The sequence below is a fragment of the Triplophysa rosa genome, linkage group LG7, assembly GCF_024868665.1.
Source record: "Triplophysa rosa linkage group LG7, Trosa_1v2, whole genome shotgun sequence".
NCBI classification, from domain to species: Eukaryota; Metazoa; Chordata; class Actinopteri; order Cypriniformes; family Nemacheilidae; genus Triplophysa; species Triplophysa rosa.
In genome coordinates, this window is record NC_079896.1 from 17,803,414 (window position 1) to 17,820,133 (window position 16,720).

General features: G+C 49.2%; 1 protein-coding gene across 3 annotated transcripts in view; it reads right to left on the bottom strand.

The window, feature by feature from the left end:
- The window catches only part of LOC130556315 (kinesin-like protein KIF1A), a 254,594-nt gene that overhangs the window by 17,509 nt on the left and 220,365 nt on the right, over positions 1-16,720 (bottom strand). For all 3 annotated transcript variants that reach the window (XM_057337178.1, XM_057337179.1, XM_057337180.1), the window contains 8 exons: positions 6,551-6,665; positions 6,173-6,306; positions 6,023-6,084; positions 5,799-5,944; positions 5,484-5,681; positions 4,896-4,967; positions 4,537-4,661; positions 4,223-4,351 (listed from right to left, as the gene is read on the bottom strand). In XM_057337178.1, the coding sequence (XP_057193161.1) occupies positions 4,223-4,351; positions 4,537-4,661; positions 4,896-4,967; positions 5,484-5,681; positions 5,799-5,944; positions 6,023-6,084; positions 6,173-6,306; positions 6,551-6,665 (981 nt within the window). The remainder of the gene's footprint in view (positions 1-4,222; positions 4,352-4,536; positions 4,662-4,895; positions 4,968-5,483; positions 5,682-5,798; positions 5,945-6,022; positions 6,085-6,172; positions 6,307-6,550; positions 6,666-16,720) is intronic.

Sequence of the window (16,720 nt, forward strand, 5' to 3'; positions counted from 1 at the left end):
CTCCGCGAGGCGTCGACTGACGAGAGAGCGCATCGGCTGTCTGGTTCAGGACGCCTGGGATGTGTGTGGCTCGCAGGGAGCTGATCACCTGCTGACTCCAGAGGAGGAGGCGTCGGGCGAGTCATGTTAGCTGCTGTGAGTGCAAGAATACGCCACAGCAGCTGTGCTGTCCGACCGGACCAGCACGTGCTTCCCTGCACGAGAGGTAGTAGCCTCCTCAATGCAAGTAGCACAACCAACAGCTCTAGGCAGTTGAAATGCCAACGCAGGCGGGGGCCAGTCCACCGCCCCGACACTGCTTGCCCGTTGCACACGGCACCCCAACCTTGCAGGGAGGCATCCCAAAGGGGACCCCTGTCCGCAAGAAGGTCATGGAGACCAGGGGGTTAGGGTGTGTCGGCAGAAAAGCGTGTGACCATACGCCTGCTGCCGGTGTGCCACGCTCTCCAAGGAACTTGACTCTGCAGCCAGTGTTGGAGCGGTCGTATGTGCATCGACCCGAGGGGGACCACCCCCGCCGAGGATGCCATGTATCCCAGGAGCCTCTTGTTACAGGGGGACCGCTGACTGTCTGATCTTCAGGCAGTTCAACACTAACCGGGCGCGCTAGTCAGTCGCGCTGCCTCTGGGAGGCCGCGAGGGTGCTGGCTTCCTCGTCGTGGGGCTCGCGCCCCCCCCCGGGGGGTGAGCGGGGCCGCTCGTGAGGACAGAGTCGAGTTCTATACCGAGAAAGAGGATGCTCTGCACCGGGGAGAGCTTGCCCTTTTCTCAGTTGACCTGTAGCCCCACCGATCTAGATGCCGGAGCACCAGGTCCCTGTGTGTACAAAACATATCTCGAGAGTGTGCCAAAACTTCAGCCAGTCGTCGAGATAGTTAGTACCCGCACACTCCCATCCCTACGGGGAAGGAGGGCGGCTTCCACGACCTTCGTAAAGACTAGTGGAGACAGGGACAGACCGAAGGTGAGGACCCTGTACTGATATGCCCGTCCCTCGAAAGCGAACCATCGGAACGGCCGATGTCGAGGGAGGATCGAGACATGAAGTACGTGTCCTTCAGGTCGACTGCCATGAACCGGTCCTGACACCTGACGGACGTCAGGATGCGCTTCTGCGTGATCAACCTGAAAGGCAGCTATTGTGTAGGTCCCTGTTCAGAACACACAGACCCAAGATAGGGCGCAACCCCCGCCTTTCTTGGGGACAATGAAGTACAGGCTGTAAAACCCGTTGCACATCTCGGCTGGTGAGACGGGCTTGATCACTCCCTTCACCAGAAGGGTGGCGACCTCGGCCCGAAGTACGGGAATATCCTCTGACTGAGGTATATCGCCTTGAACTTGACTGGCGTGAGGCGACTGGATCGCATAGCTGAGACGGATCATCTTCCCTAGCCAGCCTGACAGTCTGGGAAGCCGGACAGGCTCCCAGAAATGAGACGGGACTAAAGGTACGATCTTTTTCATCGTCCCCCTGGGGGGTGGTTCGATGGCTAGCAGTATGAATTCCTTGCCGGGGGAGGTCCCCCGGGGAGGAGATCAGCTCTGCTGTTTTTCCTGCCTGGTGACTGCGCAGCTCAACGCACTGTCTGACTGAGAGTGCTGAGGGCTGGTGTTTATACTCGACATTGCGCTTCACCATGACGCAACGTCGAGTTTGCCGTTCACCGTCGTGCAGAGGGTGGGAGCGGCTGTGATAGCCCCGAGAGAGAGGAAACTCTCCTTAGAGAGTAAGTGGGCGCTAGCCCCCCTGAGGGGGCCAGCAGATGGAGAGACGGGGCAGGATCCGTCCCTATCCGACTACCCAGCGATGTGGCTGGGGTCGGGCCCAATGGTAGCCTCGATCCCCCTGAGGTCTTCCCATGAGGGCCGCTTCGCCATGGCCTGATGGGGCGATGGTCTCCTCTTCGCTGTCGCCTCCAGGGGGGGCCAACTGAGTGGGGGGCGCCAAGCTGGAGGGCGTCGAAGAGGACCAGGGCTGCCGGGAAGCAGACATTGCACGGGACTCGACGGCCGAGGCGGCCGAGTCGCGGCACGGAGGACTGCTTCTTTACTGTCGAGAATCCTCCAGGGAGGCCTCACTCGACAGTAACACCAACCAGCCCCCCCTTGCGAGACGGGTGCGTCGAGAAAGCGGACCTTCTCAGCGTTACTCATCTGCGCAAGGATCGGCCATAGGAGTTTCTCATGGACCACAAGTGTGGACATCGTCCGACCCAGGGCCCGCGTGGTCACCTTGGTCGCCCGTAGAGCGAGGTCAGTGGCGGCGCGGAGTTCCTGCATACGCGCTGGGTCGGTCTTATCCTCGTGGAGCTCTCTCAATGCCCTGGCCTGGCAGGAGCCATAGCGTGGAGAGAGGAGGCAGCTTGGTCCGCCGCAATGTAAGCTCTCGACACCAGAGATGCGTTTACAAATAGTGTGTTTACAAAATGTTTACACTGCGTTCCAAATTATTATGCAAATTGGATTTAAGTGTCGTAAACATTTAATTTTATATTGTTCAATTAAACTTATGGATGGTATTGTGTCTCAGTGCTCTTTGGATCACTGAAATCAATCTCAGACACCTGTGATAAGTAGTTTGCCAGGTGAGCCCAATTAAAGGAAAACTACTTAAGAAGGACGTTCCACATTATTAAGCAGGCCACAGGTTTCAAGCAATATGGGAAAGAAAAAGGATCTGTCTGCTGCCGAAAAGCGTCAAATAGTGCAATGTCTTGGACAAGGTATGAAAACATTAGATATTTCACGAAAACTTAAGCGAGATCATCGTACTGTGAAGAGATTTGTGGCTGATTCAGAGCACAGAAGGGTTCGTGCAGATAAAGGCAGAATGAGGAAGGTTTCTTCCAGACAAATTCATCGGATTAAGAGAGCAGCTGCAAAAATGCCATTGCAAAGCAGCAAACAGGTATTTGAAGCTGCTGGTGCCTTGGGAGTCCCGAAAACCTCAAGGTGTAGGATCCTCCAGATGCTTGCAGTTGTGCATAAACCTACTATTCGGCCACCCCTAACCAATGCTCACAAGCAGAAACGGTTGCAGTGGGCCCACACATACATGAAGACTAATTTTCAAACAGTCTTGTTTACTGATGAGTGCCGTGCAACCCTGGATGGTCCAGATGGATGGAGTAGTGGATGGTTGGTGGATGGCCACCATGTCCCAACAAGGCTGCGACGTCAGCAAGGAGGTGGCGGAGTCATGTTTTGGGCTGGAATCATGGGGAGACAGCTGGTGGGCCCCTTTAGGGTCCCTGAAGGTGTGAAAATGAACTCTGCAAGGTATGTAGAGTTTCTGACTGAGCACTTTCTTCCATGGTACAAAAAGAAGAACCATGCCTTCCGTAGCAAAATCATCTTCATGCATGACAATGCACCATCTCATGCTGCAAAGAATACCTCTGTGTCATTGGCTGCTATGGGCATAAAAGGAGAGAAACTCATGGTGTGGCCACCATCCTCCCCTGACCTCAACCCTATTGAGAACCTTTGGAGCATCCTCAAGCGAAAGATCTATGATGGTGGGAGGCAGTTAGCATCAAAACAGCAGCTCTGGGAGGCTATTCTGACATCCTGCAAAGAAATTCAATCAGAAACTATCCAAAAACTCACAAGTTCAATGGATGCAAGAATTGTGAAGGTGATATCAAAGAAGGGGTCCTATGTTAACATGTAACTTGCCCTGTTAGGATGTTTTTGATTGAAATAGCTTTTGATTTCAGTAAATATGACCTCCTAATGCTGCAAATTCAACAAATGACCATTTTCAGTTTTTTACAACCTATGAAATGTTTTCAAACTCTGTTGTGCATAATAATTTGGAACAGTGCATTTTGAGTTTTTCATTTTTTAAATAAATACTGTTGTCAGTGGGAGGTTTGTTCAATAAAATTCCAAATGTACCCTAACTGTTGATTACTTGAAAATTATACTGACTGTCATTTGCATCGACAAATTAGGAAAACCAGAGAAAGATATCATTTGCATAATAATTTGGAACGCAGTGTATATGCTCTCAAACTTGAAAGTCGCTTTGGATAAAAGCATCTGCCAAATTAATAAATGTAAATGTAAGTATACAGCTGTGACAGCTTGAGAGTGAGTAACATATAGGCCAATTTAATTTCTGGGATGAGCTGTTCCTTTAACAATGTTAATGTGAATACATGTTTGTGCTACTGACTACAAGTATTAACAGTATTTCATAGGTCAGAATTGTCACCTGATATGTATTTCATGAATGTCTGGGACAAAAGTGTGGGTTCTTGGTCTGGACTCTGGAGGAGACTTCTTGCCATCTCTTTCGGAATCAGGGTTGGGACTGACAGCACACGATTGAGGTGTTGGAGGTCTATTACACAAGAGTAGTTAGTTAATGTAACCATTGTAACCTTAAACAGTTTTCAAAAAGCTTGCTTGAAAACAGTATTAAATTTTTCAAATGCTTCAGGTTGGCGCTAGCGCTGAATAAATAAATTATATACAAAGTATATAACTTATTATTTCATAACCAGACAGCAGTAACTAAATACTGACCTGAGTTCTGTGTTGCTGCCGTAGCGTCCCTCTATGAGTAAAGGACATGTGGAGGAGGGTGTGAGTGTGCTCTCAGCACCCAGTGAGGCAGAGTCTTTCAGAAGAGTTAATGACATCTCACTTAACTAAAACACACCACAACAGGTTGTTAAACACATAAATTAATAGAAACGCCCAGACTGACAAGTGACTCACAAAAAATAAAAACCTTTTGTGTTGCTGATGCACAATTCTGTTTAAGTGTAAACAGCTGTAAATATACTTTATGTACCAATGTATGTACCAATAATATCTGTCAGGAAAAAACAGAGAAATTTTGAAAATCATTTATTGTACAACATTCTTTTGAACATCTTTACCTTGCTCTCGCTGACGCTAACAAACACATGGCTGTAATCCCTGTTGAAGGTGTGGTTAAGCAATCGCAGACACTGTTGGGGCAAGAAGACGACAACATAAAAAGTCTTATTTAAAAGGTCTTATTAAAGAGTTTAATAACTCTTTCAGGTTATTAAAAAGGAACTGAAAGAATTCATTTTAATCTACTCTTGTTTTAAATTTCACAAAGCAAAGTCTTAAAGGGATATTTCACCCCAAAATACAAATTCTGTTATCATTTGTTGTAACTTTTGTGGAACCCAAAAGATCATATGTTGAGGAATGTGGTTTTGTGCCCATACAGTCAATGGGGTCAAATGTTGTATGGTTACCAACGTTCTTCAAAATATCTTCTTTGTTGTTGCGCAGAAAAAAAGAAAGGCTTACAGGTTTGGAATGATGTGAGGGTGGGTAAATGATGAAAGATTTTTCATTTTTGGGTGAACTATCCCTTTAAGTATTGCTCCTGGTATTCACTTCTGGGAATCGCAGGCATAAAGCATTTTTATTAGATTTCTAAATAAAAATAGTTCCTCTTTCGGTAAGCCTTAATTTAGTTTCTTATTCACCCTGGCAGTGAGCTCCCTTTGCCTCTCATTGGGATTGTCAGGACCCGGCCCTGGGTTGTGACCCAGACCCAGGTGGGTGGAGGGGGAAGAGGACTCTGTTAGAGCCTCACTCCCGCAGGATAGCAGTGACTCCTGGCCCAGCAGCAGGGTGGACTCCAGCTTCTCTCTGAGGAGAAGGTAGTGCCTGGTTTTCTCCACCTAACATACCACAGAGGGCAATATGTTAGATCTTCAAGAAGATTCTCAACCAACAGCACAACCTAGACACTGTATTGTTCATGTCTGATACCAAAGAAAATGAATGGCTGTTCTCACCTCCTGCAGAAGGCTCAGTTTCTCCAACTCCCAATGATGGTCCAGGATGAGGCTGTCACTACGGGGCCTCCAGCCAGCCAGGTTCCCCTCCCCTTGCACATATGTCACTGACGTGTTCAGCACCCTTCTACGTCGTCTCTGCATCCCTGTACATTCAGGCATTATTTAAAATTTGTTTAAAATCTAAACTGCCCAATACAACAAAGTGACAAGTGATGTCCTACCTGGGCTGCCAGCATCAGCAAGGTGGCACAGACTAAGCTCATATAAACCGGTCACACGGTTTCTTGCCGAGAAAATGAGAAAAACAACAAAAAAAAACATTACACCTTGAAGGTTCAAGTCACTTGTGCAGTAATGTAAAGAAACCATACCCTTCAGATGGCCTCAAACTGCCACTGCTGAAGAGGTTTCTGATGGAGCTAGATGCAGAGAGCTTGGCGTCTCGTGAGTAGAACACCATGCATAAGTCTTTAGTAATCACTATGGGCTGTGTGCAGTTCTTCATCTGGGATATATAAACCATTGTAAGCTTTTCCAATAGTACGTTTTAAAATCACTATGGTTTGATAAAGAAAAGGAAACATAATAACAGCCAAAAAGCAGTTTCTTCTTTTCACATATGCAGCGGATTAGGCTGTTATAAAACCCTCTGTCTAGTATACTACAAATTAAACCAACACCTGCAAATCTCCCAAAAAATGAGTCTTTCTCCTTCAATGTAAAGGAAATGACTGAATGGTCTTGATTACCTCCAGGTAGGCCGACAGAGTCATGTAGATTTTCTCTCCATAAGGAGTGACGCGGTTAAGAAGCAAAGCGTTGTGCATGGAAGAATCCCAAGCTGCCTCAAAATGGTAGAATGTTCTATAGGGTAGAAGATAGTCTTCAGTAACTTCCTTTTGTAATGAAGACCAAGGTGAAATCTCCGGAAGAGAATTAACAGGAAGAGAAACTCTGGAAGACTTCAACAGATACAGCAGTGGCCAAAAGTGATGTCCAACTTGGCAGAAGTTGTTTTATTTAGATGTAAAAAAGGAGTGTAAACTTAAGCTTAGCTAGGAGGCTTGGAAAAAAGTTACACAGGCCACATGAGAAAGCTTATTGAGCCAAGGCCCAGAAGAATGGGTTTGAATAATTATTAACAAATATTAATAACTGATCAAATTTGTAGTTAATGTATGCCATAATTTATTTGAGCTTTTTTGTACAGTAATTTGAATAAAACCAATATTTAATGGTAGTTTGTAGCTTACCTTCTTGCCAAATAATTTTGTTCAATAAATACCATAAAAGTTGCTGTTTTGTTTTGTTATATTTTACCATACACCTCTAATATTCTAATGGTTTAATCTACACTGAGCAACAAAAGCAAATACTGTACAAATATGTCCCCGGACATCACTTTTGGTGCTAATAATGCATAATGTAAGTTTTACCATGTTTATACTGATAAAATAGATAATATTAAAAAGTGAAAACTTAAAACATAAGTGTTTAAAATGGAACAGAGACAATATAAATGCATGCAACAAATCATTTTAGCTTCAGTATATTAATACTACCCCCAGTGATGTGTAAAACAATGATGTTATAACAAAAACGAAATTGAATTTATGAAACTACAAGACATGACAATTAGCAGAGCATTATGAGATCATTAAGCGGGTACAAGGTACACTTATACCTAGGATCAATTCCCAAGGAAATGCTTTAGGTGGAAAGGAAAAAATCAATGATAGAATCTCAAGACAGCTGAGATGCATAACCTGTGATTATTATTATTCAAGCAGTTACATCTGTCCACATGTCCTATAAGCTCTCTTGTGTTCTGTTATGGTACTCTGTTACATACTGTTCAATTAAATAACACAAAGTACAAGGGTAATATAACTGTATTGCATCCAACCAACATACATGAAAATAGTATCGGCTGCCTTTTAATTATAAATTATAGTCACGTCACTGAACTTTTTGTCTAGCTCCCTTCCACTCTCCTACACAACTCCTGTTGTTCCAAACGCGAGCTATTATCCATTCTTGGCCACCTCAATTTCGCAATGTGCATCATCCTGCAAGGTCGAACTTTTGTTTCACACCTCCACTCCTTCGTGTCCTCCGTACATGCCTTAGAGGACCAAATACCCCTATCTAGCTCATGCGTAAAATTTCTTAGACAATGGAACATCTTCTTTTCCAACGACATGATTTCGCTCTCCGTTGATATACAATTATTTACCGACGCCGCACCCTCTGTCGGCTTCAGGGGATTTTACCATGGCAGCTGGTTCGCTTCTACGTGGCCCCCCAGCTCTTAGAGTTACCTCAGCCCTTTTCATCCTCAGCTCTTTTCGAGCTACATCCTCTAGTCGCCGCTGCTTTATTGTGGGGGAAAGAATGGTCCGCAACGAGCATCACCGTGCATTGTGATAAGGAAGCAACCGTGCATTGCATCAATAAGGGTCGTTCTCAGTCTCCAGCACGAATGCCTTTCCTTAGACGCCTTACCTGGATTTCAGCTTGCGACCAATTTATTTTAACTGCCAAGCACGTTTCTGGATCAAAAAACTAATAGCTGATGCACTTTCCCGTTTTGCATTCCAGAAATTTAGACTGCTGGCGCCGGATGCAGACCCCCTGCCTACACAAGTACCTCCTTATTCAGAACTGATATTCCCATAAACCACCCACTAAAAACCCTCCTAGATGCTTCCCTCAATTCCATCATCCAAGCCGTCTCACCCAGGACCCTCCAATCTTACTTAACTGCTTGGAGATGCTTTAAATCATCCCACCGCACATACAACTTGCCTTTCCCCGATTTCTCTCTACTCACTATCACATCATTCATCTCCTTCCTCAACGCCAGCAAAAATCTCCAAGCTAGTTCAATTAAAGGCTACTTAAGTGGGATCCATTTCTTCCGCAATCTTATTTTCAACACACCCTCCCCAGCAATAACCAGTTTGCAGACATCTATGCTCATCAAGGGCATCCAAAGAGCCCAACCCACCCGCCCAGATGCCAGACAACCTATAACCTTAGAGATATTGACAAAGTGCATTTCTACCTTACGCAAAGGCTACCACTCCATTCACACCGTCAGCACGCTTGACGCTTTGTTCATCCAGGTCTTTTCTTACTCTCTCAGACGCTCATAAATCTCCACCACGTCCAGCTTCAAACCCACAGTCCACCCACCTTCTCTGATTTATCTGTACTCGATTCAGAAACAATCTCCTACATCATCAAGTAAAGCAAAACAAATCAAACCAAAATAGGTCACTTCATCTACATATTTAATCTCCAGTCAGCAATTAAACATTATCAAACCCTATTAGCCTACCTTCACTTCAGAAGACCACAGGTCATGTCACCTTCCGACCTGCTCTTTGTAGACGACTCCAATCACCCCGCCACACGTTTTTGGTTCCAAAAGCATCTCAAATCCGTTTTGCTCCAATCTGGCATCCCCGCAGACCATTTCTCCAGTCATTCTTTCCGCATAGGGCTGCTCAAAAAGGCCTCTGCCAGTCACAGATCCAAGCACTCGGTCGCTGGACATCAGAAGCTTTCAAAAGCTACATGTGGTCGGACCGTTGTAACACATTACTCCCAACACTGGACATTACACAGTGCTATATTACAAGGCTTTTTTGTGAGTAATGATTTCATGTCAGTCTTGAATTTATTTAATAAATCTCTCTAATTTCTCTTAATCTTTAAATATTAATCAATGTGTACAAAACTTATATAATATTGCACTGTGGGTTACATTAACTCATATATTTAACTGAACAGTTATGTTTGATCTCCATGTCTTTATTTCCTTTCCTTGTACTTGCTTAAAAGCAGAAAGATGGGATCCATCTTGGCTACGCGATCCAACTTGCCAGATGCCCGCTCAAGTTTCGGGGCATCCTCTCAAACTCAGTCAGAGGCAAGGATGCTCCCGTGCTTCGGGCCAAGGTCGCCACCCCTCTGGCAAAGGAAGCGATTGTGCTTGTCCCTCTAGCCGAGATCAACGGGTTTTACAGCCCGTACTTCATCGTCCCCAAAAAGAGGGGGTTGCTAGATCTGCGTAACCTGAACAGGCACCTACTCAAGCTGCCGTTCAGGATGCTCACGCAGAAGCACATCCTGGCGTCTATCATATGTCAAGATTGGTTTATGGTAATCGACCTGAAGGATGCTTACTTTCATGTCTCGATTCTCCCTCGTCATCGCCCGTTCCTACGGTTCGCTTTCGAGGGTCGGGCATATCAGTACAGAGTCCTCCCCTTCGGACTGTCCTGTCCCCACGAGTCTTCACGAAGATTGTGGAAGCTGCACTCACTCCCCTCAGGGAGAGAGGTGTGCAGGTACTAAACTATCTCGATGACAGGCTAATCTTGGCACAATCGCGAGATCTGTTGTGTACACACAGGGACCTAGTGCTCCGGCACCTAGATCGATTGGGACTACAGGTCAACCCGGAAAAGACCAAGCTCTCCCCTGTGCAGAGCATCCTCTTTCTCGGTATGGAACTCAACTCTGTCTCCATGACAGCGCGACTGACTACCGAGCGCGCTCAGTCAGTGTTGAACTGCCTGAAACTTTTCAAGCAGTCAGCGGTCCCCCTGAAACAGTTTCAGAGGCTCCTGGGACACATGGCATCCTCCGCGGGGGTGATACCCCTCGGGTTGATGCACATGAGACCGCTCCAACACTGGCTACAGAGTCGAGTTACCTGGAGAGCGTGGCACACAGGCAGCAGGCGTATGGTCATCACGCCTCTCCGCCGATGCACCCTAACCCCATGGTCATCATGCCTCTCTGCCGAAGCACCCTAACCCCATGGTCTTCAATGACCTTTCTACGGACAGGGGTCCCTCTTGGGCAGGTTTTGAGGTGCATCGTGGTGACGACAGACGCCTCCCTGCAGGGTTGGGGTGCCATGTGCAATGGGCACGCAGTGTCGGGGCGATGGATGGGCCCCCGCCTGCGCTGGCATATCAACTGCCTAGAGTTGTTGGCTGTGCTACTTGCACTGAAGAGGCTACAACCTCTCGTGCAGGATAAGCACGTGCTGATCCGGTCGGACAGCACAACTGCCGTAGAGTATATCAACCACCAGCGTGGCATTCGCTCACGGCAGTTAACCAGACTCGCCCGACGCCTCCTCCTGTGGAGTCAGCAGGTGATCCGCTCCCTGCGAGCCACACATATCCCAGGAAACCTGAACCAGACAGCCGACGCGCTCTCTCGTCAGTTGACGCCTCGCGGAGAGTGGCTACTCCACCCCCGCGCAGTCGAGCTCATTGCCCGATATGGTACTCCCTGCCCGAGGCCCCCCTCGGCATGGATGCTCTAGCGCACAGCTGGCCGCGGGACAAGCGGAAGTACACCTTCCCCCCAGTGAGCCTCATTGCACAGGTCCTGTGCAAGGTCAGGGAAGAGGAGCATCAAGTGCTACTAGTTGCGCTGTACTGGCCAACCAGACTTGGTTCTCGGAGCTAAAGCTCTTGACGACAACTCCCCCCTGGCGGATTCCCCTGACGAAGGACCTGCTTTCCCAGGGGAAGGGCACGTTATGGCATCCCAGGCCAGACCTCTGGAACCACCATGTCTGGCCCCTGGATGGGACGAGGAGATCCTGAGTGGCCTACCCCCTGAGGTGGTTGAGACCATCACTCAGGCTAGGGCCCCTGCCACTAGGCGGCTATACGACTATAAGTGGTGCCTCTTCTCGTCCTGGTGCTCTTCTCGAAGAGAAGACCCGCGGAGTTGCTCGATCGGGAACATGCTGTCCTTCCAGAGACTCGAGAGTAATCTCTCCCCTTCCACACTGAAAGTGTATGTAGCCGCCATTGCCAACCCCATCCATGTTGTGTCTAGTAAATAATGACATACACGAAAAATTCCAGTCAGGCTTTAGACCGCATCATAGTACTGAAACTGCGCCTGTTAAAATGACAAACGACCTGCTTATAGCATCAGATAAAGGTAACATCTCACACCTAGTCCTGTTTGACCTTAGTGCTGCGTGCTTAGTGCTGTGCAAATACTTCTAGTTCGCTTACACAATTATACCGGTATTCAGGTACAGGCACTACAATGGTTCAGATCTTACTCATCAGACAGACATCAATTTGTCCTTTTAAATGGGGAATCATCAAATCTAACGCAAGTAAATTATGGATTACCTCAGGGATCGGTTTTAGGATCCTTGCTATTCTCCATATACATGCTGCCCCTTGGAAACATTATTAGAAAACATGGAATTTGCTTCCACTGTTATGCAGATGATACTCAGCTGTATATCTCATCAAGACCAGATGATTCCTTCCAGCTATCCAAATTGGCAGAGTGCANATGGATGGGCCCCCGCCTGCGCTGGCATATCAACTGCCTAGAGTTGTTGGCTGTGCTACTTGCACTGAAGAGGCTACAACCTCTCGTGCAGGATAAGCACGTGCTGATCCGGTCGGACAGCACAACTGCCGTAGAGTATATCAACCACCAGCGTGGCATTCGCTCACGGCAGTTAACCAGACTCGCCCGACGCCTCCTCCTGTGGAGTCAGCAGGTGATCCGCTCCCTGCGAGCCACACATATCCCAGGAAACCTGAACCAGACAGCCGACGCGCTCTCTCGTCAGTTGACGCCTCGCGGAGAGTGGCTACTCCACCCCCGCGCAGTCGAGCTCATTGCCCGATATGGTACTCCCTGCCCGAGGCCCCCCTCGGCATGGATGCTCTAGCGCACAGCTGGCCGCGGGACAAGCGGAAGTACACCTTCCCCCCAGTGAGCCTCATTGCACAGGTCCTGTGCAAGGTCAGGGAAGAGGAGCATCAAGTGCTACTAGTTGCGCTGTACTGGCCAACCAGACTTGGTTCTCGGAGCTAAAGCTCTTGACGACAACTCCCCCCTGGCGGATTCCCCTGACGAAGGACCTGCTTTCCCAGGGGAAGGGCACGTTATGGCATCCCAGGCCAGACCTCTGGAACCACCATGTCTGGCCCCTGGATGGGACGAGGAGATCCTGAGTGGCCTACCCCCTGAGGTGGTTGAGACCATCACTCAGGCTAGGGCCCCTGCCACTAGGCGGCTATACGACTATAAGTGGTGCCTCTTCTCGTCCTGGTGCTCTTCTCGAAGAGAAGACCCGCGGAGTTGCTCGATCGGGAACATGCTGTCCTTCCAGAGACTCGAGAGTAATCTCTCCCCTTCCACACTGAAAGTGTATGTAGCCGCCATTGCCAACCCCATCCATGTTGTGTCTAGTAAATAATGACATACACGAAAAATTCCAGTCAGGCTTTAGACCGCATCATAGTACTGAAACTGCGCCTGTTAAAATGACAAACGACCTGCTTATAGCATCAGATAAAGGTAACATCTCACACCTAGTCCTGTTTGACCTTAGTGCTGCGTGCTTAGTGCTGTGCAAATACTTCTAGTTCGCTTACACAATTATACCGGTATTCAGGTACAGGCACTACAATGGTTCAGATCTTACTCATCAGACAGACATCAATTTGTCCTTTTAAATGGGGAATCATCAAATCTAACGCAAGTAAATTATGGATTACCTCAGGGATCGGTTTTAGGATCCTTGCTATTCTCCATATACATGCTGCCCCTTGGAAACATTATTAGAAAACATGGAATTTGCTTCCACTGTTATGCAGATGATACTCAGCTGTATATCTCATCAAGACCAGATGATTCCTTCCAGCTATCCAAATTGGCAGAGTGCATCGACGATATAAAGCATTGGATGACTTGTAATTTCCTTCTTTTAAATTCTAATAAAACAGAAATATTACTTATCGGACCAAAGACACGTGAGCAGAATATTTCGGATTATAACCTGTAAATTGAAGGCTGCACTGTTACTCCAACAAATACAGTTAAAGACCTTGGCGTTATATTAGACAGCAACCTGTCATTTAAAAATCACATCTCAAATGTCACAAAAACAACCTTCTTCCACCTTAAAAATGTTGCCAAAGCTTATTCATGCATTTGTGACCTCAAGACTTGACTACTGTAATGCATTACTTAGTGGTTGACCTGCATCATCAATAAAAAACGTCTTGGTTACGGATGTAACCTCGGTTCCCTGATGGAGGGAACGAGACGTTGTGTCGAATCGACAGAATGGGGTTTGTCTTGAGAACCTATCATCTTCTGAGTATTTAGAAAAGGCCAATGAAAATTGGCGAATGAAATTTGCATGCCGGACTCCTCCCCATGTTCATTCATTCACCTTTGGTCTGAGGAGCCTTAAGCATCCTCCCCCGACCGCTGGGGTGGGCAGCCAGTGTTGTGGCATGAGGGACACAACGTCTCGTTCCCTCCATCAGGGAACCGAGGTTACATCCGTAACCAAGATGTTCCCTTTCTGTCAGTCTCTCGACGTTGTGTCGAACCGACAGAGTGAGGTTCCTATGGAAGACGCCACAGCACTGAGAGAAAAGAAAGAGGGGAGGCGTAATAGCCGCTGATCCCCATAAAGGAAGGGGGAAGGGCTTTCGCAGGCGTATGCCCTACCGGCTGCCGGTCCTACACATTGCCCTGCAGGATGCGGGCTGACACCGGTTCCGCGCGTACGTATTAGAACCTCACGGAGTCGTTGGGCATAGCCCAACCCACAGCTCTGCAGACGTCTGCTAGAGAGGCGCCCTGAGACAGTGCCCATGAGGAGTGTGCCTCACTCCCAACGGGCAGGGGCGAATTGAGATCGGTATGCCATAACGACGGCATCCACGATCCAGTGTGCCAGCCTCTGTTTGGAGACAGCCCTCCCTTCTGCTGACCTCCGAAACAGACAAAGAGCTGCTCAGAGCTTCTGGGCTCTGCGTGCGGTCCAAGTAGAGGCGCAGTGTGCGTACTGGACACAACAAGGATAGGTTGGGTCTTCCTCCCCGGTGGGGAGCGCCTGCAGGTTCACCACCTGGTCTCTCGGGAGAGTGGTGGGAACTTTGGGCACGTAGCCAGGGCGGGGTCTCAAGATAACGTGAGAATCCCGGGCCCGAGTTCTAGGCAATCTGTGGACACGGAGGGTGCTTGCAGATCCCTACCATCTTGGAGGTGAGCGCCATCAGGAGAGCCGTCTTTATCGAGAGTGAGAAAGAGCGGCAACTCCGAGAGGCTCAAAGGGGGTGGGGCCTCTTGAGGCACGCCACCTAGGTCGCAAGAGGGTACGGAGCGCGGATAAGGTGGTCACCTTCTCGCGCCCCTTAGGAACCTAATGACCAGGTCGTGCTGTCCCAGAGGCTATCCAGCAACTGGGTCATGATGAGCGGCCGTAGCGGCTACATACACTCCCAGTGTGGAGGGGGAGAGGTTACTCCCCAGTCTCTCTTGAGGAAGGGACAGCTCGTTCCAGGTCGAGCAACTCCACGGGTCTTCTCGCCGAGAAGAGCACCAGGACGAGAAGAGGCGCCACTTATGGGCGTATAGCTGCCCAGTGGCCGAGGCCCTGGCCCTAATCCCCGGTCTGGTTGGGACGTCACTCAGGATCTCCTCATCCTGTCCAGACATGGAGACCAGGTTCTGCCTGGGATGCCGTAACGTGCCCCTTCCCCTGGGGAAGCAGGATCTTCGCCAGGGGGAGCGGCCAGGGGGGAGTTGTTGTCAGAGCCTTAGCTCTGACAACCAAGTCCTGGTTAGGCCAATAGGGCGTAACTAGTACCACTTGTTGCTCCTCTTCCCTGGCCTTGCACAGGACCTGTGCAATGAGGCTCACTGGGGGAAAGGTGTACTTCCGCTTGTCCCGCAGCCAGCTGTGCACAAGGGCATCCGTGCCGAGGGGTGTCTCGGACAGGGAGTACCAAAGCGGACAATGGGTGGAGGCAACAGGACCACCTGTGCCTGGCCGAACTGCTCCCAAATTAGCCGGACTGCGCGGGGATGGAGTCGCCACTCTCCGCGAGGCGTCGACTGACGAGAGAGCGCATCCGCTGTCTGGTTCATGACGCCTGGGATGTGTGTGGCTCACAGGGAACTGATCACCTGCTGACTCCAGAGGAGGAGGCGCAGGGCGAGTCATGTTAGCTGCCGTGAGCGAATGCCACCAATTGATATACGCCACAGCAGCTGTGCTGTCCAACCGGACCAGCACGTGCGTGCCCTGCATGAGAGATAGTAGCCTCCTCAATGCAAGTAGCACAACCAACAACTCTAGGCAGTTGAAATGCCAACGCAGGCGGGGGCCCGTCCACTGCCCCGACACTGCGTGCCCATTGCACACGGCACCCCAACCCTGCAGGGAGGCATCCCTAAGGGGACCCCTGTCCGCAAGAAGGTCATGGGAGACCAGGGGGTTAGGGTGTGCCGGCAGAAAAGCGTGATGACCATACGCCTGCTGCCGGTGTGCCACGCTCTCCAAGGAACCTGACTCTGTAGCCAGTGTTGGAGCGGTGTGTGGGTCACCCGAGGTTGACCACCCCCACCGAGGATGCCATGTATCCCAGGAGCCTCTGAAAAAGTTTCAGGGGGACCGCTGACTGCCTGAATGCTTCAGGCAGTTCATCACTGACTGGGCGCACTCTGAAGTCAGTCGCGCTGCTTCATGGGGACAGAGTCGAGTTCCATACCGAGAAAGAGGATGTTCTGCACCGGGGAGAGCTTGCTCTTTTCTCAGTTGACCTGTAACCCCAACCGATCTAGGTGCCGGAGCACCAGGTCCCTGTGTGTACACAACAGATCTCGAGAGTGAGCCAAGATGATCCAGTCATCGAGATAGATTAGTACCCGCACACCTCCTTCCCTGAGGGACCTTAGTAAAGACCCGTGGAGACAGGGACAGACCGAAGGGGAGGACCCTGTACTGATATGCCCGTCCCTCGAACACGAACCGTAGGAACGGCCGATGTAGAGGGAGGATAGAGACATGAAGTACGCGTCCTTCAGGTCGATTGCCATGAACCAGT